The following is a 25,414-nucleotide window of genomic DNA, read 5'->3' on the forward strand; positions in this document are numbered from 1 at the left end:
TTTAACTCTTAAAGAAGTTCATTCCAAAATACTTCAGCTCGTTTGAAGAAAATTTAATGCTCTACTTTTCATCCTAATCCAGCATAACAAAATAGTAGACCGGAAAATCGAATAAATACTAAAATTTTCTCATAACATTTGATGTTTCTTAATTAAACAGATTAATCATAACTTTTTTATTATGCGAATTTTTGCCACCTTCGAGTTAATTGATCCATAGAGTCAAGAACTTCCACTCGTTCTCTGACACTTGAGCAGCGATCACTAAACGAAACAAATCTAAACAAAAACAAAAACGAAGTTCAATTTCTATTCACACAGCTTCAGTTTTCACACTGATGTAAATCATTTTTAAGTGATTTTAAAGAAATAAATGAAAAAGAACAAATTTGATTCACTTTTATGCAGATGTTCTAGACTTTGCACCGAACAAAAGAGTTTATTTTATCCAAAATAAATACTTAAATAATTATATATATTTTTCAAATATAGCTGTAACCATGATTCAGAAACTGACTCGTCTGTTTATTTACTTTCTAACAGCTAACAGCTCTTTTACAAGAAACAGAAGTGCTTGTATTTTATAAGTGTAACATGTATAAATTAAGGAATGTAAGAAAAATAAAATATTTTCTTCATTCTAAAATTTAATTTATTTACACTTTTGAAGTTTGCAAGAGGGATTTGCAGATTAATCTTTTGAATTCACCCTCAACCTTAAGTATGGATTTTTTTTTTTTTTTGTCTATGATAAAACTTATACAGTACATGCAAATTATCCGACAAAATATAGACTCAAGTATTACTTGTTCTGTAAACTTCTTTGCTGTTTATTTCTTATTTCCACAGAAATTATGGTGTTAGGTTGGGCGTTTCTAAAACTTATTAAATCATCTACGATTTATGATATGAAATTAAAGAATAAACTAATTTCCTTGGTACGTATCCATTTCAGAGGGGGGCTGTAAAAATGGACAAATTGTTATTGACGCCAATGAAGCTCAATTAAATGTAATAGTTACTAGTATTGTGGTAATAGATTATGAGATGAATTGTGGTAATTGGTAGGTACCCCTAAACTACTTTAAGTACTGATTATGGGTTTTTTACGACCCCCCGAAATCGATACGTATCATGTTCTGTTTCTTAAAATTTTAATTATTTGGTAATAAAAGAGTGTTGCAGGGGTTTATGTATCTTGTAAATTCCTTGTAATGTGCTTTGATTTATTTTTCTTGATGATTGATAATTACAAATGTAGTATAATATTTTTAGTGTTTGTTGTTTCTGCTTAATTTCAGAATATTATGGATTCTTTTCAAAATCTTTCTAAGTTAGAAGCCGAAAGTATTCAGAAAGATTCCAGTGCTGTGGCAAAAGCGGAATTAGAAAAATCAACTCTACAGGCCAGTTCAACGAATGTTAACAAAGATATGTCCACTGCACTTGGACTTGTTCAAAACGATTTACTTGAGAGTGCAGAGATAACAAAATCAGATGTTGAATTTGGAGTAATGGAAACTGTATCATTAGAGACATCAATTCAAGAAAAAAATCTTGATATCCAAGTGAGTGTCAGATTTTAAAATTCAAGTTAAAAATAAATATTTTATGCATTAAAATTGGTCTTATTTCGCGTAAAAATTTAATAAATGTTAAATGTAATTAAAGTAATGCTTAAAAAATGTTAAACTTATAAAAAATTAACTTAATAAAATTTCAAAGCTAAGTTATTTTTAGTAAATGTGTGCTGTCCAAATCAATAGGGATCTACTTAGGATCTCGCTAAGATCTTGAGTTTTGTGTTAAAGAAAGCACCTCAAACTCATGGTTAGGGTAACTCAAGTTTAACAAGAAAATTTTTATTATCTTCAGGAAAATTATTTTGTTAAAGTTGTTAGAAAAAAATTTTGTTGATCAAAGAATGAAAATGATTTTTTTGTAATTAAAAAAATGAGGCTTTAATAAAATGGTTTGACTGCTTAATAAACTGCCAAGTATTAAGTGATATAGTTTTTAGTGCCTTGAGTGTTGTTTGTTAAACAATGTTCTCAGGGTCACAAATTTAATCCCTTCAATCTTAATGAAAACCGTAAATGAAATGTTTTTTAGTGCATTATAGCACTCTAGTGCTCGGTTTTAACGAGTGCTCCGATTTTTAAAACAAATTGCCTTTGTCCCCGTATTCTTGTTTTAGGTGAATTTGACTGTATATGTGATTTACCAATATATAACTTAATTTCTTTATATAAATTTAAGTTAACCGGCTTTAGTTCAATTTCAGCAACAAATATTTATATATATATTAGCTTTGATAACGCTTAGCAGCATATTTTAGTAGATTTTTTAATAGTTTGAAATAGGTAGAATTACAATTGTGAAGTTTAAGAAAAATTATATAAAATTAAGTGTGGTACCTTGGAGGGACCTAGTTATTGATGCTGTTTGATGTTCTGTGCACTTTTTATTTTTAACTTCACTGCTCTTGCCTAGTGTTTTTTACTCTAATGCAGTGATTCTCAACCTTTTTTTTTTGTCGCGGCACACTTTTAACGATATTAGATATCATCTCTAACGATTAAATAGTTTATGATTATAATTTGAAATGTAAAATAAAATAATGTAATATGTACTGCAAAAACAACGTTTATTAAGGGATTAATTACACATGAATAATAGGAATACTTTTAATGAGAAATTTGAGCTTTATGTTTTTTGATAGTTTCATTTATATTTGGTCTTAAAAATGACAATGCTACTCTCATATCGTCTTCTACATTTAACAGTCTCGATCTTTTTTTCATTTTTATGTTGGTTAATACTGAAAATCCGAATTCACACAAATAAGATGTAGAAAATTGTAATAATATTTTTAAAGTTTTTTGTTTTTGCTATCATGGGATAATCACATCTAATGTTAATCCAAAATGAATTAAGTGATTCTTCCGAATATTTTAAAATTAAATCTCGATTGTTAGAAAGCGAAATAATTTTTCCTCTTCATTCGAAGTAAATTCAATTATTTAACTATATACATTTTTAAAATTTGGCAGCACACTTTAGGAATTTTGCGGCACACAAAAGTGCCGCGGCACAGTGGTTGAGAATCACTGCTCTCATGTTTTTTTAGATTGAAGGGCCATTGTCTGGTTGTTGTTATTTTTTATAAATTAGCAAGTTGTTTGCTATAGATTAATGTATATATAGATGTACAACAACTTATTTATTTATTTATTTTTTAAAACTATGTATGAATTAATTATTTTTCTTTTTTTGCTATTTTATTGAGACATTATTGCATTTTTTTTTCCAGACTGCCAATGCAGGATCAAATGACTTGAGTAAATATTTTAATGTAAATGATATTAATAAAGAAATTAAAGATAAAGAAGGGGTAAACTTCTTCATCGCTTTAGCTGAAAATCCAGAAAAAATTCAACAAACTTCATTTCCTAATATTGAACAAAGAAATATACTGGATGATAAACAGAATGAATCTTATTTGGAAAAAAATACAGTAATACCAGCCACTGAAATTCCTATAGGTACATATATTTTATACTCTACATAATTGGCTTTGGGAATCCATTTATCTTTATGAAAGCTTATTATTTTACTTTTGATTGCTTGATACAGTTTATATTATGCTAACATTTTAAACAATTTTGCCATACATTTAACATTTCAAGAAAAATGTCTATTAGAATTTTGCACTTATACAAGCAACCCTATTTCTATTTTCTAAACTGTACAAAATTGTACATTGAGTAGTTATAAATGATTCTAAAAATGAACTAAAATAATAAAAAATATAGAAGTAAAAAATATATATATATTTTAAAAAGATAAGTAACACTGTATTTGTGGAAATAAATATATATATGGTACCAAAAATAAAGTGTTACTTAAAAAAATATATGCTATCAGATAGCAAAATGTTTTTAAATTTTATATTTTTTTTTTATTTTTACGAATACTGAAGCAATTCCCTTCTGCATCTTTTGGGTTAGACTAGTGCTGTTTATCTCCACCCCCCTTATTCTAAAGATGCAAAATTTTGAAAACTATGAAGAGTAACCCAAAATTTACATAAGATTTAAATTAAATAGAAAACACAGTTTTTTTCTTCAAATTATAGTTTTTTTATTTATTGAAACATAAAGTACATAGAGTAGGGTTATATATGGAATGGCATATTGGGCAAATAAGCTTCACAGCTTTGCTGACACATACTCACTCTTTTATTGAAATTTTCTATAACCATTTTGCATAAATTAGGCTGAATTTCGTTGACCCAGTGTTGAATCTCTTCCTTTACAGCATGGGTGGACCTAGGCTTGTTGTCTTAGATCTTTGACCTTAAATAACCCCATAGATATAATAACCATTTTCAACTGTTATAACAGTACTTTTTAGTTTTCATTTTGAAGTAAACCATAATTTGGTTTATATCATTCATTTTCTGCTTATGTATATTCATCAAAAACAAATTTAGACTAGACACAGCGCAAGGACTATAAGTTTAACTGTCGTTCATAGATCCTTATTTAAGATTATTAATAATATAACGATGAAAGATCTTCATTCCTCTAATTAAATATTTTAAAAATAGTCTTTTATCAGTTAATGCCTTCACCTTAATAGACTTTATTAAGAAAGTCAGGATTGTGTGAAAAAAGTTAGAATATATAGGAGTCAGTAGCCGAAAAAAATTGGGAACTTCTGATCTAGAGGACCAATTCATATCACCAAAACAAGAGAATACAGGACCTGGAAATGACCCATGCAGCAATTGAATTGGTTCATGAGCTGTATGGCGTGTCGTAGAGTCTTGTTGAAACTACATGTTGTCTAACATGTTACCACTTGTAGTCTTGTTGAACCTTATCAATCCAGTCTCCTTAAATTTTTCAATAACTCTTTTAGTTGACGCAGTCAAATCAATATTCCAACCATATTTTTTATGAAATTTGTGAACTGTCGCAGCCAGAATTTTATTACAAATATTGTTCAACAGTGAAAATCATATATGTTCATTTCCTATAGGGCTGCATTTTTACCTAACCCTATACTTTAGCTGACAAACTGTATTATTTTTTCTTTTTTCTTTTAGTTGCTGATACTTAATTAATTTTTTTATTTAATTCAAATCTTGCATATATTTAATAATCATTTGTTTACATTTTCTGATTAATTTGTTATTTTTGATTTTTTTCTAATCTAATTATTTTTATTCATTTGCTTTCATCTCAAAGACTATTCCATATTTATTAGAGTTAAAGCCTGGCTATCTGAATTCAATTAACTGGAAAGCTCAAGTGACCAGAATTTTTGGAAACTCATGATTTTTTTTGTTGCTAAAGATGAATTGGAATGTTGAAAAACATGTAAATACTGATGGATCTTCGATAAACGCCCCCTTTATTTTAATTTTACTACTTGATTATAAGAAGCAAGTATTCAGAAGCTTATTTCATTTCTTCTAATTTTTTTTATTTATTTTAAAGATTCTTTTTGTGTTGAGCAATGATTAGTTTTCTCTCCTTTACCATTATTTTTTAATAACCGTCAATTGTGCTAGTTTTTTTATTATTCAGATGGGTTATCCCCCCCCCCCCCAGAAAATAAGATAGTACTAAAAATTAAGATTTTTGGATGCTGAAGTATCTGAAATTGTAGAGTCCTGCCTACTCTGGATAGTCAAACTTTTATTAAATTATTTTTTTAATGTTCCCTTAGCAACATTTTGCCTTATAATGCTGTATTTGTTAATTTTTTTCTCCATTTAATGGTTAATAATTTTATACCACTATGACTTCAATTCTCGTAATAATTGTGTGTATTACTATTAAAATGTTTCTGAAATGTAATTACATGATTTATTTTACCCTCATTTTTTAAAAAATATGTTTATAATACAATAACCTGCCTGTAATATAAATATATATTATATATATGTATGTATATTTAATCAGACAGTGGAAATTGTAAGGATGATCCAGCCCCTCCTCTCTTGAAATTCTTTTCTGATGATAAAAGTGGTCAAGATAAGGATGGAAAAGCATTTTTTGATAAAATAGCTGAAGATAAAATAGTTGGAGCTTTAGAAATTGAACAACCCACCTTGAAAATACCTGGTCTTGATAACTTTCTGGATTCTTCTAACTCAAGCGATATTGAAGATTCATGGATACCATCAGATCGGACTCGGCAAATTTTAGTAACTTTGGTTACATCAAAAGGACAATTCATACCAGATCCAAATGACTTAACTATGCCTGGAGTAATAATTGAAGAAGAAATGGTATTACACTATACTAACTTATCATTAATATGTGTGTATGTATTGCTTTTCAATTGCATAAGGATAAGATGACCACACATCCTCTAATTCTGCAGTCTGTCTCAAATTTAATTGGTTGTGCTCAAAAGATTTCAAACTCTCTTAAAACAAAAAATGTTTCCTAATTTTAGCATGTGTCCTTAAACTTAGCTGAAAACGTTTAGTTTTTTTATTTTTATCTGCAGTAAAATATAAAAAAAATGCAGAAACGTACATGTTTTTTTTATTTATTTATTTAAAAACAAGATAGTTTTGTCTAACAGCAAGTGCAATCAAAAAGCAAAAACAGCACCCTGCTAAATTTAAGGGATAAAAACGCAATACTCGTCTTATAATAATTCTAGCAAAATGTAAACAAATTTTAATTATATGCATATTATGTATTTCAAAACTACTTAATAATGAAATCAAGTTTGATGAAGATGGTTATCAATTTAAAAAAGAATCTTTGTTGCAGATGTAAATTAATATTTTCCATAAATATTTTGTGATCTGAAATCTTAATTTTTTTGAGGATTTTCCGTTGGTTTGTCCTCAAATCATGGTTTATAAATCTGTTAACCCTATATTGGGGAAACCAAGATACAAGGTGGCCTTTATTTTTGCTGCAACCTAACAAAACTGTTGGCATAGATACTATTAGAACTATATGTGATTTTGATTAAGTGGCTCAGTTCTCTGTTTTTAAAACATATCTAGTTGTGGCAAAAGTCTTTGACAGTAATAATGATCTAATATATCACATTTTTTTGTTACTGCTTCAAGTTGGGCAACTTAGCTATGCAATTTTCGTATGCATGGATAGATAGCTCTGCATTGATTTTAAATATTAAAATTGAAAACTGTGGTGTTTGCAATGAAAAGTAATGCCGACTACGATTGTAAATTTTGCAAATAGTCTTTATGTCTAATAAAACAAACAGACTTAACAAAAAATTTACTTTATTGTATCATGATTACAAACACTTACAAAGAAAAAACTTAATCTTAACTCTGCTTAAGATTGTTTTGATGAAAGATTAAGTACTCTTAAAATAAGCTGAAGTATTAACAGCTCCATAACACAGGATCTAATAAATGGAATGCGAAATAGAATTTGGCTTAATTTTCAGCTAAGTCCCATTAAAAGAAAGAAACACGAAAAACGAAGCAAAGTGCTTCAGCATTTTGGTGTTGTGTGCTCAGCAACTCAGTATGTGGTTTCATTTTCTAAAAAAAATAATTGAGTTCTGAAATTCACAATTGGAGAAAGATTTGAAAATTCAAGCATATCTTGTGTAAAAAATTTTGTGTGAAAATTCATGAATTCAAGTCTGTTTTAGGCATTTATTTGTTAGATCTATGCAAAGATTAAATTTAATACTGGATATCTAGATCTTTTTTTAAAAAAAACTTGTTAGATGTAAGATAGATATTTTATTACAGTGAAGCTTCTAGGAAATACCACCTCTATTTGTGACCACTTTTAGGAGACATGGAATTTTTTCCATAGACCTTATGTTAAAAATAACCTTTAGGACAGGCTATTTGAAACCTCTCCCAGCGACTTGGCAAACATTTGCACCAAATTCAGAAAAGGTCAAATAAGGTAACACGAAAAAATATGAAAGCAAAAAATTTTACAAAAGAAATAAATAGGTTAATATATAATATTTGTGTGAGAGGCTCTTATGGAGAGAGCTCTTTTTGACGATCTAACCTCATGTTGCAATCAGAGTGCACTAGAGACGATGCTATCAATGAGTTACTTTTTGAGTTGAAAGTTAAATTAGGAAGAGAAAAAAAAAGTTATTTTAGAAATAAGAAGCATTTCAAACAAACCTTTTCTCATCTTTTGAAGCTTACCAATTTTTATGATAAAGAATTAAATGCAAACTTAAACAAAAAACATAATTATTTATTTATTTAAAATATCTTTATCATTCATAATTGGCAAATTTGTTTTTACGCATAATTATATCGGTTGGGATCATTTTTATAGACACTAAATTTTAATCATCGATCCGTCTTTTCATGACAATAGAAGTGGCATTTCCTTAATATTAAGTGATAGTCACTAGTAATAAGACTAGTCACTAGATACATTCTCAACTCACTGAGTACATTCAAGGTTATATTAAGTACGAGACATTGGTTGAAGCAGATATTTATTACATGGTATTTTACAATTCTTAACAGATATAGGTAATTAGCATTTCAGTGAACTCCAAAACAATGTCAGTCATGTGATTGCTGGTAGAAGGAATTAGCTTAAAATTATTTTCTCCTTGTATTGTTTTTTTTTTCTTTTTGTACACAGAAGACTTTTAAAAACTTTTATTTTTATGCGCAAAAGTAATAATTACAAAATTTAAAGAGAGTACATTCTACAACATGTTAAAGAATATATATTGACAAAAATTACATATTCCTCTTTTTTTGTATTTAAGTAGTTGTCATTGCATTAACATATAATGTAATAATGTATAAAAAAACATTGTAATACCATATTAAAAATTAATTCAATCTAATTGTAGCCAAATTTACAAAGAGGCAAATATATCACATTGGTTAAGTAATTCTTCTGTTGCAAGTAAGAATTTGAAACAAAATTACTACTCATTAAAATGTAAGTTTTAAATAAATAAGAAAAAAAACACTAGAGAGAAATCTTTCAATACTTACTTTTCAGGAATTATTTTTTAGATTACCACCAATTTTATACTTTTGCGCTTGCCTAAGTTGTTCCTTCATTCCAGCCAAAGTTATTCTGGAAATTTTTTCTCATAGTTTATCTACAGTTGTATTTTTGTCAGTCTATTATGAATAAAACAAATCTGCCTAAAAAAAAAATTCAATATTATGCAGGAATTAGAACTTAGGAAGAAAAAAGGAAGATGCTTGTAAGGGCAGAAAAATGTCTAGCTAACGAGTTTTTGCTAAAGTAGCGAAATTTTAATTTCAGATTAGAGGAACTTCGAGAAAACTTTGACGAAATATAAATTATTAATTCACAGACTTCCGCAAATCAACAATTTTGAGAATTGCTAACTTCCACGAGTTAGTGGAAGAATCACAGGCCTGCATTCTACATTTAAATTGTTATTTTATTTCATAGCTGAAAAATTTAGAAAAGATGATAATACATTATTATTTATTCCCCTCACTACTATCAATAAATAATGAAAATTTTATGCAGAAAGAAATTTGTTCCATGAAAATTTTGTATACATCCTTCACTAGACTAAGTGTAGTTGAAGGACAAACTCTTCATTAAAATCTTCGTTGCCTGGCTTTTTTGCGGCTTCAATGATATCCACTTAATTGAGATGCTTTGCTTAGCTTGAATTATTTTTACCTCCATGCAATAAGTAAATTACATATGAAAATAGATTGAAATTTTATTGAAGGAGATCTTTAAAACACAAACTGTTTCTCTAAAGTCTTTTTCCTTTTTGGCATATTTTGGAGTTTTTAATATTGGTTTGTTAGTATGATTAGAAAAGTTAATATTTTTTAAATTTTCATGTTTTGCCATATTTTTTTTCAATTCAATGATTAAATTTTACATTATTTTATTTTAGGAAGATCCTGTGAAATTTTTATTGATGGAATGCAACTCTCCTTTTGCTCAGCAGAGAAAGGCTTTGACGGTAAATGATGTTTCTGAAGATGAAAATGGTCTTAAAAAGCTGATGGTAGGTGTAATTGTTACACATAAGCAAACTTTCGATTTCCTTGCAAGTTTTTCAAACTGACGTTCTATTTTTTTGTGTGAGGATGCAATAATGATCTCTTTGATTCTCAATAATGTGAAGTATATTTATATACTTCACGTTTTGAAATTCAGAGGAAATATAGAGTATATCTATGTACTCTATATTTCACTAAATTTCAGATCTTATATCACGACAACTTTGCATATATTTCTTTCTTTTTGGAAATGGAAAAGTGAAAAAAAAAATGTTGGTCTCTATTCTGATGAACAAATTAGTTCTTATGTTTCAATGAGCACTAGAATAATCTTGCATTAATGGAATAGAAAATACTATATTTTGTATGAATCCACTATAATGGAAGTGTTGCTTTACTGGGAGTCTTGCTAAAGTGCATTGACTGTATTATATTTAATTGCTTTTGTACACAACAAGAAAGTATTAATTTTATTCTAGTAATATCAACATTTATTTTTTTAGGTAATTTTATTGAGTACTTTTTAAGCTAATTTAATATTGCTCTAATTCTTAGTATAACTGCCAAAAAGTTTAAGTTCTACTGAAAAAAAACAACTTGTTACCAGTTCAACAAATATTCATTGTCTAATAAACAATAAAATCTCAAACATTCCAGAAATGAAAATATTCTTATAAAATTTCCATTTCTTCACAAATACATTCTATTAAACCATTTAGTACATTCTATAGTGATCACCATTTGCTCTTCAGTAACGTTGTTACAAATTGCTTCATAGAAATAAAATCACGTAAAACCTAATTGTTTATGGTTTAAATTGAATTTCCTGAGTACTATATTCTTGGCAATCAGTGTAAAAGATGTTGTATAATTTATAATATATGCCAGTATATATGATAACTATAATAGCAAATAATATACCACATTTATAAATAAAAGCTAGTTCCCACACTGCTCTATGTTTGTTTACAATACTTGTTATAAATACTGTTTCCAAACATATGAAAAAACTAATTAATATTTTTTTTCCATCTGAAGATTAATAGGAACTTTGATAAAATTGAATGAATGGGTCATTCTTACTGAATCTGGTTTGATCATTTTGCTTAAAATGCACCAATTATATTCTCAATTTCTTAATGAATATTTTCCATGATATTTTTATTTTGATGAAAAAGTTACAATAAAAAATGCTTTTAGTGCTGCAGTGGAAAATATTTTGTATTAAAGTGAAAAGTTTCTTTTTAAAATATTTTCATTCAACTTGGAATCGTTTATTTATAACAAAAAGAGTGGGATGGATAATCTCAACTCTTCTCTTAACATTAAAACAGAATAAACTTAGTTGTCTCTTTTCGAACAGTATTGTCAGATTATCTTGGAGCAGAAGCTGACCCAATCTTCTTAATTACTAAGGAGCTGTGATTTTTTTCTTAGTTTTAAACAATAGCAAGCTTTTTTTTCTTTAAATTTATTTTTAAACACTTGCCTTACTAAGTATGAAGAAACAGTGTTTCATTTTTGCAAATATCATAACTAAAATATCATCTTCTTTTGGATTTGAATGTATTTTTTAAAATAAATCTAATTTTAAACAATGTATTTACCATTGACAGGAAGGACAATGTTACCATGCAGCTATAAATCTTACAAAACGACTCTTAACATCTTGTGGTCAAGGTCCTGGTAAAGATGGGAAGCCGAGCACTCATACTCCTTTTTCTTTAAGAGTACGTAAACGTTTTTAAACCAAAATCTGAACAAATATTTATTTTAAAGTTTTTATTTTTAAACAATATATCCTTAAAGTATATGGTTATAAATTAATGTTCAAGCAATTTTAAAATATATATTTTTATTTTTCAACATTTTAGATATGGTATACTCGCTTGGCTTTATTCATTAAACTCAGAAAGTTTTCATTGGCTGAAGTCGAAAGTGCTGTTTTTGGAGTAATGGATAAACCAGATTTGTATTATGAATTTTATCCAGAAATTTATAGAGGAAGAAAAGGTAAATAAGTATATTACATTCAAGTTGACCCCTTAACCTAAAAGCCCAAGATAACTTGAGCATTTTCAATCTTTTACAAAAAAATGGTTAAGTTAAGAAGTTAAAGATTATAAACCTACCTAAATAAGGAATTTTTTAACATCTTTTAACTATATTGTTTTTAAAGTTAAATGAGACATCAGTTGTAACGTTTTTGGTTTCATAACAATGACGTGTTAGCAAAAGTGTGTAATTTTTTCTTTTGATTCTCTAAAAGTACTGGCTAATTTTTATTACAATCAGCGTAAGGCAGTAAACTATTTTTCCTAAGTATATTAATTATTTATGTGCCAGATTTTGTATAGATTTTCCTTTTAAGAAACAAGCCCTGCTTCTTTTCTTTCACACTCATAAAATTAGTTGTAAAAAATAAAGGATATTCGAAAATTCTTTCATTCAAAGCATTTCAAAGATACTTTTTATTCAAATAAATATCTGAAATGAAGCTTTTTCTTAAGTTCTCTTTTACGTATCAACACTTTACAATTTTAATGAAATAAAAGCTACCATATTTTTGATAATCTACTTATTTCTACAATTTTAGGTTCTATGGTACCATTTGCACTCCGTCTTCTTCTAGCTGAACTTCCTCAATATCAAGGAAATCATCAAACTGCTTTGGATAACATGTATCGAATTCTCAATATTGTACAAAAGGTAGTCACTTTTATGATTTATTCATAGAAAGTGCAGGTTATAATTTTTATCTATAAATCTAATATATTACAAGTTAATATTGTAAAAATTTCTCTCATTTTAATGCAGATGTTGAACAATGTTGAAAGTGGTTGCGCTGAAGATGGAAGCATGATAGAACTATCCGACCAAAGAAAAGCAGGTAATTTGTTTTATTTTTAGCTGTACTGTTTAAGTATACAGGGTTTCCACTGGAAACAATATTCCCTGTACATATTATACACAATATATAAGAGGAAACAGTGTGCTCTTATTTGAGTTATATTGGAGCTAATTATGCTATTTTTAATTGCTGAAAAGAAACATACTTAAAACAAATTATGCCATAGTAAATGAAGTATAGCTGAAATATCATCCTTAAATATCCCATAAATTGTGCTTTGAGTGGCATCCATTTTTTAAAAGACAAAAATAAGAAACAATATTCCCTACAGTTTCCCAGTTTGTGAAGAAAAACTCTAAAATTCCCTGTATTTTATAAATTTTCCCTTTTGAGTGGCAACCCTGATAAAGAACATCACAAGTAAAAAAATATGAATTCTTTAGTGTACACTGTACATGAAGAAAAATAGACTTTTCAGCTGATTTGCTACTTGAGCCAAGTTTCTAAAAATAAAACTATTAATTTCTACAAAAATGTCCCTGCCAGGACCAGAATCTTTATGAAATAAACAAAAGGAGAACAGCAATTTTTCATGTGATGAGGCAAAGAGTCTGTAACCAGAACTTTATTTGGGGTCAGTGGTTCAAAGGTTGTGACGTTATAGTAACTGATATGAAGTGAGGAGTAGGTAGATCGAACACTGACTACCTGGCTTTCATCCTCAACCTAATTTCCATTTATTTGATGCCAACAATTAACACATAATTATGTAAATTTTAAACTCAAAAAGAAATTGTTGCTACTTCTTATGTAATATGATTTACATGGGCTTATGTTATGCTTAAGATTTATACTTCCTAGCAAACCGCCAAAACTCTAATTTAATCAGTAATATCTATGAACTGACCCCTTTCAGTTCATTGATCTGTCACAGGGTTAATGTTGTTACTTGATTTCAAACAGTTAGAATAAATTTGATTACCAAAAGAATTGATTCATTAATTAGAGTTTCATATGTTTGTATTATACTTAAATTGGTATTTGGTTCATAATTAAAAGAATAATGATAATAACTTTTTATAGTATGTCACATGTTTCACCAATTTATTATTTTTTTTTAAAATACGTTGTAGTCATTTACCTTTTTAAATTGTTGTATTTAATTAGCTCAGAATTTCTTAGCTTTTTATGAAATAAAGAAGTTAACTAGTATTAGTAAAATTATTTTTTTTTATTTACTTCAATACTGTTCATAGTTAAAAGAACTGTTAATGTGAATACTTTAAAAAAATGAGACTATTTTTTATAAATTTAGGTAATTACATGTTTTCCGTTATTGTATATGGATTAATATTTCCAATAAAGCCATATGTAACAACATGTTTTCCGTTATTTAAACTTTTAGATAAACCATTAAGTTTAATTATCATATTATTTAGCTTCATTAGAAGTCTGGAAACGAAGAGAAAAAGGGGTATTATTTTCAATTCTGAACTGTGTACTTGCACAAAAGGTAAATTGCTCTCATTTTATATCTGTAAATTTATAATTATAATACAAATGATTTATTAACTCAAATTATTTATTAATTGGTTTTCCCAATCTTGATACTATACTCAAAGATAAAAAAAATAAAAGGCTAAAACATTTTCAAAAATATCTCTAAATTATACTTAGAAACATATTTAAATTCTAAAATAAAAATCTTAAAAAGTAGTAAAATGTAAATTTTATTTAGAACACAAATTGAATTTTGATATCTTATTTTTTCCTAACTAATTATTGAAGATGTCTAAAAGGCAGTTCTAATAATCTCTAAGAACCTGTTTTATAATTATGAGTGAAGTATGTAAAAATCATCTGCTATTACACATTCGCAAGATTAAATTCATTTCCAAATATAACCAGCACAGTAATTAATTTCCTTTTACCTAATCTGTTTTTCAATGCATTCATATTCAAATACGATGGATCTTGTTAAAGATATTCTTTCTCTATTGTACTTTTTTTTATCAAAATATGTTTACTAAAGTTTAAGTATCTAAAAAAAAAAATTGTTTCTACCCATGGAAGCCAAGATGGGAAGTTCTTGTGAGCTTCCAAAGATTTTTATTATTCTGCAAATTTCGCTTCACCATTTGGCTAATTTAAGAAATTTCATGCTTGCTTTAATTTAGAAAACTAAATGAAATTAAATAAATGTATTACACATTTTTGATGAACAAAGATAGATATCTGTGTTTCAATTCTTATATCTTCTTTAAATCTATTTTCCTCCCTGCCTTTGAAATGCCAATTTGTCCCATTTCTGAGCAAGTTTCATCAGAAATTGAGAGACAAGACGCCAATTAGAAAAATTTTAAAGTGTATCAATGAATAAGTAAATACAGTTTGGTTGGAAATAAAGGCTTACGTTACATGAAGTTGTAAAAAAAATATTGATTCTATAACCTACTGCAGAAACTTATCTTAATTTTTAAACACATAAAAATTTTCTATTATTGAAAGTAACAATGTACGTAAACAATGCAAAATTAAATGTTAAACCTACTTTTAATGTTTATCAGTACTTTTGATTATCTTTCTATATTTAAAAAAAAAATAAAATAATAATCATCGAGCATGCTTCTCATTGTCAGAACTCAAAAACTATTACTTGAAACAATATGGCATTTCTCACATTTTTAGAGAATTGATAGACCATTCCTGTATTAAAATGTTTTAGATATGGTTGTTATATTTTTAATTATTTCATGTCAAATTTGAAGTTTTTTTTTTTACTATTTTCAAAGGAATTATGATATTTTGGAATTCATATATGCCGCATCCACATTGTAAATAAATAATTTGCCTCAATTTGTTTAAATTTCAAATTAGTTTTAAAATTGTTAAACAGTTTAGATTAATGGTTTTTCGGATTTTTAGGAAATTCAATCGCGTAAAATATTTTTTCTTTTTTTTTGCAGCCATGATACTCTTATGAATAAAGATCAACAAAAAAAAAAGCACAATTTTTGATCTTTTGTCAAAATTTTCAATTCGTTTTTGATTTTTTTTAATTGAAATTGTTTTTTATATAGCTTAAAAGATTAACAAAAAAAAAATTTTTTTTTTTACCGAACAAATATAAAATATTTTTTTTCAAATAATTAGTGGTCTTGATGTTAATATTTCTCTAAACTAATATTGCTAATTTTTCAATTTATTCTTTGCCTTCAACTCTTGTGCTTTCCTTTCTCAATCGTTTATATGACCTGTAATGTGTGATGTCAGTCTACTTTTTCCCTCCTACTTTTAAAGTTTTTTATTCATTTTAAAGGAATTATTTTTTAATTTAAATATTTATAATTCTAACTTTTAAACATATATGTTATATTTAAAGTTTAACTGTCTTTCAGGTTGCATTTCACTATTCAAATGTATTTACCATATAAAATTGAATTTAGCATTTTTGGATTTTCATTCTTTTGATTTACAGATAGCACAACAAGTGAACCACTTTCAAGATATTTTATTTTTATTCAGCATTCGATTACCTAATTATTTGTTATTCGATTCATGGGATAGTGTAAAATTATTTCTTCATTTTCGCTAGAAATTAATTTCTTATATTTATTGATCAAATGGTTCATTATTTATTTGATTGACTTTGAAAGTAAAACATTCTGCCCAACAGCCTATTGTGAGCCAAGGGGTTCAATGAGGTTAAGATTCTACAAACTTTTTTGACTAACTGCCTCATTGAGGCAGTGTGGTCAGCATTGTGCATAAATCATGGATTCAATAATCACATTTGAACTAAGGCAGGGGATCGAACATCAGAGCTGCATAATAACAGTTCAGTATCCTCAGCCACTAAGCGATCATGGCTCTTTTGTTAGTACAGGGTGCGTAGCCAAATCTTTGAATCAAAAATAAGCACTTTTTAAAAACTTTTCAAGCACTTTACAAAAATTTTCAAGCACTCAAAAAATTCATATTCAATCAATGAAATCATCTGTTTTCATCTGTATAAAGAAAATTTTAGCTCATCATGTTATTACTTTTGTAAATATTAATACCCGGATGCCCCCTTTGGGGCGGGACGGGGTTTAGCAATAAAAAAAAATATTCAATCAATGATATTATTGAAAAACAAAAACTTTTTATAAACAGTTTTAGCGTTAAAAAAAACCCAAAAAGAAACGGGCGTAAATCGAAACAATCAGTACTTTCCCACATCACCGAGTGAATTCAACTTGACCCTGAACTCAGAACAAAAGTACCCTTACCCCCTACGTCAAAAAAAGTGTTAGAAGTAAAATAAAATAAACAAGAACAAAATTAAAATAAATTAAAAAGAAAAACATTTTATAAGGATCTGATATTCTCTATCCGAATTGAAGCACTCGGGTCTCGGTTTAAAGTGTGCGCGCATGCACAAGTCATAACGTGGGTAGGACATGAAGTTCGCATGAATGATTACGTAGCAAACTCCCCATTTTTCGTGAAATGCATAGGATCCACCAGATATCACTGGAGAAAAAAAAAACTTTCGAAAAAAAAGCACTATTTAAAAACGCCAGCTGAAAAAAGCACCTTTAAAAGCTTTTAAAAACGAAATCCCCAAAAAAGCACCTTTACGTACTTTTTACAAACGCTACGCACCCTGTAGTATAATTAATTAAGCAAATAATCGTTAAATCAAAAATAGATTTGTGGCAAGAATATAAAATACTGGGGAATATCAGTAACAAATTAATTCTTTTTTTTTTTATTGAAGCAAATGAAATTGCACACATATTTATGATTCGGTCAGATTAGGAATTTCATTCCACAAAATGGGAATTCCCAAAAATATTAGTTGGCAGCACCACTGTTTTATTTCTGAAACAGTTTGTTTAAAGGCAGTAAATATGAAACTCAATATATGCAATTACAATCTCTCAAGATAGCCTTTTTGTAGCAAATATTATATAAATTTTGTAATAAGCATATTTTTTAATCAAGCAAATTAATTTACTTAATTTTATTAATTTTGCAAATGTATGTCAAGTGTTGTATATTGTTCTTAGCGTCTTAGGAACCAAAGATTTATTCGAATAATTTTTTTTTTTAGCTCTCACTGTATTTTTTGTAAGCTGATACCACCGCCCTTTTTATTCTTTAAGAAATGAAGCTTTGCATTTGTTTTTAATTATTGTCATTAAAATAAAATTTATAGTTTAATGCTCATCACGGTTTCTAACATTTAGTAATTAATCATGTGGTTTAGTAAACAATAAAGTTTCTATAACCTGTAAATTTTTTAATAGGACTATATTCTAGCTGTTTCTATAGCAAAACTCTTGATAGAGAAAAGTGGGAAAGATACAGCACATCTTCACTCTGCATTAGGCAGAATTTATTTGCAAGTAAGTGTAATTTATATCTTAAAATCAAAATGAGAGAAAAAAAATTTTATCTAAATTTCTAGTTATACTATTTTTTATGTAATAAAATATTTAAAAAAAAAACATTTCTATGGTTTTGAACTAAAAATTAAAAATAAATATTAGTGTAACTTACAAGAATCAAGTTTACATAAGCTAAGTTAATTTTCCAGAAATATTTTTTTTCATTTTTTATCAAGTTTATCTTAAAATGTGTTGCAAGAATTTATTAAGAAATTTTTAAAGAAAGGAGATGAAAAGTCAGCAGCTTATATGATGCTATTATTGTTTGTAAACTGGCGACTTTTCATCTGCTTTCTTTACAAATTTTAAAAGAAATTATTACAACACATTTTAAGATAAACTTTATATAAATTGAATGTTATATTTAGACAATTAACTGAAGCAACATCAACTGAATTCTTAGAAGTTATATTAAAATATTTTATTTCTTAATTTTTTGCACAGAACCATAGAAAAGTTTTTTTTTTAATGATTTTATTTCATACGACATCTTAGAATTCATTACGCCTTGTTTTTGAAAAATTGAGCCTTATTTTTTTTCGCAACATTTTCTCATATTTATAAATTTGGTACTGTCATTAAAACTTTATTTGAATGCACTTGTATTGCATGTAACTAGAGAAAAAAGTTTTTATAAATCTGCTAACCTGCATAATTAATTATATTATGCTAACCTGCATAATTATGTCAGTGACTATGGTAACGAGGTGTAACTATTTCAAGTAGGGGTTTGGGGTCTTGCTTAGGAAAGGTTTTAGGTAAAGGTCAGCAAAAGAAAGGGAATCTTTTTCTTTGGTCTATTGTGTTATGCCTAGAGAGAAGAGGAACTACCCTCCCTGAAATGCGCTATTCTTGTTTCCGTAGCAACAGATGACCTCAGACTTTATGGCGGGGGGAGTTCTTACCGCAGACAAACTATAATTCTTTAAGCCATTGGTAATAAATTGCATAGATTAAATACAATAACAAACACAGTAAAAAATTATAGACCATAATTATAATTGTTAAACTGGTCCTTGTGCTGGACCTAACTCATAATCTGATGATCAATTAACCCCACGTTATGAATATAAAATAATGCCTATGTTTGATTCTTGTTCCGACACAGAAGATTGCTAAAAACTGGTAAACTGAAGGAAAAAAAATTGAAAAAGTTAATTTCTAAATACAGTCCAGTTGAACAATGTATTATGTTTATCATATTCATTCGTAAACAGTGAATTTGCTAGAAAATTTTAAAAAAAATAATGTTTTGAAAAGTCTGTATAATGCAACTTAAATTTCTAAAAATTTTAAATTCAGTCTAAATGTGGGATGTAACACCAAAAACTAACAGTTATTATAATATACATTTATAGTTGTAGAAAAAAATTACTGCTTATCTGAAAATGAGGAAATTCTCTATCTTATAGCACGATGTTAACTAAATGCTTTAATTAAATATTTTTGTTTTTATTAAAATTTTATGTTTAATTTTTTGAATTTTTCGAAAATTATGGAAAATGACATATCTTGAGATGGGAAAATATTTCAGAAAAATCAAGACTATCATGCTCTTTATACAGATGATGTCTCTGTAACATATGCACTTAATAATGTAATTTTAGTTCATTATTATTTACATGTAGAATAAGTACAAATGAAAAATTCAAGTTTAGCTTTTATAGTTTTTTTTTAAAATTATTCCATAGCCATTGCTTTTTTAAGATTTTGGTTAAGTGTCTTTAATTAAAATATTATAAGGAAAGTCAACGAATCAAAATTGAAAGAAAAAAAATAAAGCCTGGTAATATTAAAATATTATATTTTTAAAGTGTTTAGGTCTTAAATATATACATAAAAATTCCATTTATTGTAGCTTGGTGATGTGCAAAGTGCTGAAAGCTATTTTAGGAAAGCCACAACAATTGCCAAAGATAATTCCACAGATTTTAGAGTGGAAGAAAATATCAACAAGTTAGTATTCAATAAAGGATACTTCTTATCCTTTAATTATTGATTATGATAAAAGCTGGTCTCTTAATCTCTAAACGAAGTTAATTGTAATTTTAATAATTACTTACATTAAGAAAAGCTAATGAAAAATTACAACGAAAAATTCAGTTTAGTTATAAAACTGCATAATTAACAGATGCATAATTTTTTTTTATTAAAAAGGAACAAAAATCATGTCACTACCTAATTTACTGTCTTTGAAACAGGGTTGGCAAGTTTTTGACACATGACGGTTTTTACCGGTTTATACCATGGTTTTTACCGTCATGTCAAAAACCCATAGTTTTGATAAAACTGTATTTTAATTTGAGTTTAACCGCTTATGATTTAAAATTAACTCATTTTGGGGCAATAAAATTAGAAAAAAAGTTGTTAAAAGATATTTAAAAACAGATTTTTGCGTTTTCCCAACATGATTATATCAAATCATACTATTTGAAGTAAAATATTAGGATACTGAACAAAATTTTCAACATTTCCAAGCAACATTTTGTTAGGCATATTACATTATTGAAGAATGTCAAGTCATTCCTGACTTAGAGTTTGTTAGTAGTTACAACTTTTGAAAGTTTTGTTTAGCTTATTTCTAATGTTTAAGAAATGCCAAATTTTAAATTCTTCATTTTAGTTCTTGAATTAATTAATAGTTCCAAGTTTTTTTTTGTTTGTTTATTTCTAACAATTAAGAAGTGCAAAATTTTGAATCCTTTGCAAATCAAGCTAGAATCATAAAAGTTAAGTATCACTATTTTCAATAAGTATATTACAATATTTCTGTATGAATGTATATCCTTCTATAAGAATACATGTATATAGTTGCAAAACCAATAGCAATTGTTTACAAATTCATTTATAAAGGCACTTAAGTGAAAATAATATATTGTCCGCTATATGCCATAAATTAAAGAAAACAGTAGGTTTTTGACAGTTTTGACCGGTAAAAACACGGTTTTTACCACTGTCATGTCAAAAACCAGTTTTTGACGGCAAAAACCCAACCCTGCCTTGAAATTATTCAATGGAGACATTAAGATATGGGTAAAAAAACCTAGTCTATTTTTCTTTTTTTTTTACAAAAGTATAATTCTTTAAAAATTTTAAGTTTTGTTATATTTATCATTTAAACTCAAAAGGAATGGTAAAAAAATTAAAAAAAAAATTAACAAAAGTATGCAGTGGATAAAAAATGACATTTAATATTCAAACATTGAACTGTTTTAATCTAAAGGTTTTAAAAAATGTATTTATCAACAAAAAAAAATTAAGATCGTTGATGAACAGATGTTACCATTTGGACTTGGATCCAACCTCAGGTAAAAAGGAATATTGCAACTAAAATAATTTATTAAAAATGTATACCAGAGTGAATACTATAAATAACAGTCATTACATATCATCATTAACAAACTTATTCATTTTTGTTTATCTTATTGTTATCAAGTCTACAAATTACTTCTAAAAAATGTAATCAAAAATTTTTTGATTTTTACTTTTACTGAATTAAGCAGAAAAAAATCTTTAAATTAAAGACAAATGTCTACACTGTGTACAACAGTAAATTCGTGCCGTTCCAAACATAAAATCTGATCATCCTTTTACTAAGGTATGCAAGTAGTTTTACTTCAAATTACTTTAAAAAAAATTTTCACTTGACAATGAAAAAATCCTGAACAAAACTTCTTCAAAATTGAACTATATAAATTTAGTTTTTAATCATTTTTTATACGAAAATTAATCAAAAAAGTTTTTAACAGGAACTGATAATTGGAAGTAATAATTCTTGTAAAAAAGAAGTAAAAAAAACATTAAATATGACCTTACTATATTTCCATCATGAAAATTATAGTAGTGAAGCATTTAACTCATTTTAAAATATATTTTTTATAGGCCTTTTTTTTTTTTTTAAAGAAAAGAAATTTAGCTGTTACATGCCCATGAAATATCAAACTGATGAAAGCAAGGATTTACAAATCCCAAGTGCACAGTCACCTAAATAATTTTAAGTGGTGCTTAATATTTTGGTATGGTATATGTTAACAGAAAAGCAAAAAGTTGTTATGTTACTTTGCACTCTTATATCATGCTGGCTCCTAAAAATTCACCCTGGCTCCTAGGAATTTCGTATTTTGGAATTAAAGTGCAAGCTATATAAACAGAATTTTAAAGCATTAATATCTTCATTTAAAACTTGTTTTTAAGAGCATATTAAATTTTTAATTAATCTAGGAATGTGTGGTTTCTTTAATTCTTAAATTGAAGAATGACTTCTAAATTCCTAATAAATGTTATAACATCAAAATTTAATAAATAGTTAGGAATAAATATATAAATTTTATCAAATTTGAGTGAGAAATCATTATAGAAATGAAATATGATTAATGTTATAGAAATGAAATATGATTAATGTTATAAAAAATTATAATATTATGCATAGCCATAACATTTAATTTCGAACATAAAAATTTTAATTCTATGCATTTACTCAATATTTTATAAGCAATGACCTATTTTCTTAAAATATTTTAGTGCTTTGCTTGCTGTTGCCTGCGACGAAAATGAAAAAGCTTTTAAGTACTTTGAGCAAGCTAATTCATTCCAACCAAATGCTATGGTAAGGAAAATACAAATAGTTTTCATTTTATTTGAGTATAAAGAGATATTTACAATGCAATTAAAAAAAATTTTCTCTTTTAGCTTGTGAATAACATGGCAGTTTGTAAACTGTACACGGGGCAGTTGAAAGAATCTTTAAGGCTGCTGGAGTCAGCCATTCAACAATCACCTTCTGCTTGTTTACACGATGGCTTGATTTTTAATGTTTGCACACTTTACGAATTGGAATCCTCTCGATGTCCACAAAAGAAATTAGCCATGTTAGAATTAGTATCAAAATATGCTGGAGATTCTTTCAATGTAAATTGTTTAAAAATTCAAACAGCAAAAGCTTAGCCTGCACGAAATGCACTTCTGTAAAAAATTAATTATGTGATGTAAATAATAAAATTATCTTTCATTCAAAGTGTTCATTGCAACCAGGACACGTATTGTTGACTGCAACCTTTGAGAAATAGTTTTCCTTGCAATGGAAATGGATTTTTGTATCACAAGATGCACAGTTCACACCCTAGCAAAGAAACAAAATAATTGTTAATATTTCTACAATTTGTTAAAAAAATGCAACACAAAAATTCCTATTAATTAGTGTAACACACAAAATAAAATAAAATTACAAGAGTAATGCTATGTGATAATATTAAAATGCATTTAGAACAATGTGTAAAATTTATTAAAACCTATATGTGTTTTGGTATCAAATAGTACACCTTCATCAATGAGATAAAAGACAGGAATGGTAAAAACAGATGATTTAATTCAACAGAGGACTAAACTACATTATACTAAAGAGATAAATGTAGAGTTTAAGAGTAAAAATGACAAAAGATTGAAAAATTAAAAAAAAAAAAATAGGATTTCCAAATATTTGACAAAAATGGTATATAATTTTACAATTATATACCATTTTTGTTATCATGGAGAGAGAGAGAGTATTGTTAGGTCATTTAGAGTTTTTGATGATGTATAAACTCTCCCAAAAAACCAGGTTTACATATGAATCAAACTTGTAACCCTTTGTCCAACAATGTTTTAAAATGGATGAATGGTGAAATTCTGGATATAGCTTCGATTTTAGCCGGTGTTTGAGTGTTCGTTTAGTTTGTTCTATGTATGATAAACCTCATTGGTGTGAAATTTTGTATATTCCCCAGTTTGTTAACATATTTAATAGGTTGTTTGAGGTTCAAAAAACTGTACAGAGAAAAGATAATTTTGAATTTGTCTTTTGAGAGAATTTTAGATATCTGGGTTTGTTATATTCATGCTTAGGATTGTAAGCATATTTAGAAATCTGGGGAGAGGAGTATTCGACCATGTCAACCTTCTATGAAAAGGTACCCCAACATAGAGTCGAGTTAACATGTCTTATATACTAGTGAATTGTAGTTGTAATTTTGTAGTGGTAGATACGCTACAGTACTCCCCCACCAGAATTATAGGTATGATAGAATTCGATGAATGGATGCCAATAGTTGATTCATTGCTGTTTTGTGCGAAGCCGGGAGAGCTGTATTAAGAACACCGTATTTTTTTTAGTGCTGAATGTGAGAGGTGTATTAACTTCACGGTTGTAGTCGCTCCTGTGTTGCCGTTAGCAGTCGAGTGTATGCAAGCCAACGTTGTGTGCTCGAGGCTGAGTAGCAACAGTGCGAGGAGGTGAATACTGTTGCAGTCACAAGTAGCAAGTCAACTGTTCAATGTGGACCATCCAACAAAGTAGGCGTTACTGCCGATGTAGGCGTATCCAGATCAAAGTGGGCGTTTTTGCCAAGGTAGGCGTGTTCACATCACGTCCGGGTCACCAATGTGGGGAGAGTAGTTACAGACCATGTCAACCGTCATCTATGAAAAGGTACCCCAACATAGAGTCGAGTTAACATGTCTTATATACTAGTGAATTGTAGTTGTAATTTTGTAGTGGTAGATACGCTACAAATCTTTTTAATAATATTGATTACCTTGGGAGGGAAACTTTTATCTTTAATGGTTTTAAGTTGATCCAATTTACTTAGATAAAGAACAAATGTTAAGAGCTCTGACAGCGTTAAATGCTGCAATCTTTTGATTGGGTGGATGACAAAAGAAACAGCAAAGGGCTTGAGATGCACAACGGTTTTAAGACACTTCTCTTTACGGGGGTTACTAGAAAGTTAGGAAAAGGAAGTAAATTGTCCGATTCTCTTTTAGCTGTAAATTGAATGCACGGGTCTATGAAATTTAGAATGTTCAAAGTTTCCTTAATTTCTATTTGTCTTTCAGCAAAACAGTCTTCATTATAATGAGTGTAGAATAAAAACTATATAATCTCAAAAAACTAAAGTTTAAAATAATGCATGTAAATATCACTTAGTTTAGAAATAAATGGATTACCCATGGCCAAGCCATCTATCATCTTATGAAACCAATTATTAAAAATAAAGCTATTTTGAGCTAGAATTCAAAGTATACAAATTACCGAAATTATAAAAAATTGGTTGTAAAAACTGATTTCAGCTAAATTGG

At 27.7% G+C, this 25,414-nt stretch overlaps 3 protein-coding genes across 13 annotated transcripts in view; 1 reads left to right on the plus strand and 2 right to left on the minus strand.

The window, feature by feature from the left end:
• LOC107441198 (dystrobrevin beta) overlaps window positions 1-431 on the minus strand; it is a 47,466-nt gene extending 47,035 nt beyond the window's left edge. For 2 of the 4 annotated variants that reach the window (XM_016054363.3, XM_016054365.3), the window contains exon 1: window positions 1-431. In XM_016054363.3, coding sequence (XP_015909849.1) covers window position 1 — 1 coding nt within the window. In that variant the 5' untranslated portion in view covers window positions 2-431. The other 2 variants (XM_016054364.3, XM_071180232.1) reach the window with 1 other exon arrangement.
• Window positions 392-23,315, plus strand: LOC107441199 (trafficking protein particle complex subunit 12). Of its 3 annotated transcripts, none has more exons than XM_016054369.3 (14): window positions 392-721; window positions 1,302-1,568; window positions 3,314-3,545; window positions 5,976-6,304; window positions 9,907-10,020; window positions 11,632-11,745; window positions 11,890-12,028; window positions 12,612-12,724; window positions 12,833-12,905; window positions 14,306-14,379; window positions 18,161-18,259; window positions 20,160-20,257; window positions 22,823-22,907; window positions 22,991-23,315. In XM_016054369.3, the coding sequence occupies exons 2-14, from the start codon at window positions 1,308-1,310 to the stop codon at window positions 23,243-23,245; spliced, it is 1,986 nt and encodes a 661-aa protein (XP_015909855.2). In that variant the 5' UTR covers window positions 392-721; window positions 1,302-1,307; the 3' UTR covers window positions 23,246-23,315. The 3 variants fall into 3 exon arrangements, with proteins under 3 accessions (XP_015909855.2, XP_015909857.2, XP_015909854.2); XM_016054371.2 differs by having other exon boundaries at window positions 486-572; XM_016054368.3 differs by having other exon boundaries at window positions 496-612.
• Window positions 22,913-25,414, minus strand: part of LOC107441200 (Non-SMC element 1) — a 17,284-nt gene continuing 14,782 nt past the window's right edge. For all 6 annotated transcript variants that reach the window (XM_043041946.2, XM_043041944.2, XM_043041945.2 and 3 more), the window contains one exon: window positions 22,913-23,420. In XM_043041946.2, coding sequence (XP_042897880.1) covers window positions 23,307-23,420 — 114 coding nt within the window. In that variant the 3' untranslated portion in view covers window positions 22,913-23,306. The remainder of the gene's footprint in view (window positions 23,421-25,414) is intronic.

This window comes from Parasteatoda tepidariorum, chromosome 4 (genome assembly GCF_043381705.1).
Source record: "Parasteatoda tepidariorum isolate YZ-2023 chromosome 4, CAS_Ptep_4.0, whole genome shotgun sequence".
Classification (NCBI taxonomy): Eukaryota; Metazoa; Arthropoda; class Arachnida; order Araneae; family Theridiidae; genus Parasteatoda; species Parasteatoda tepidariorum.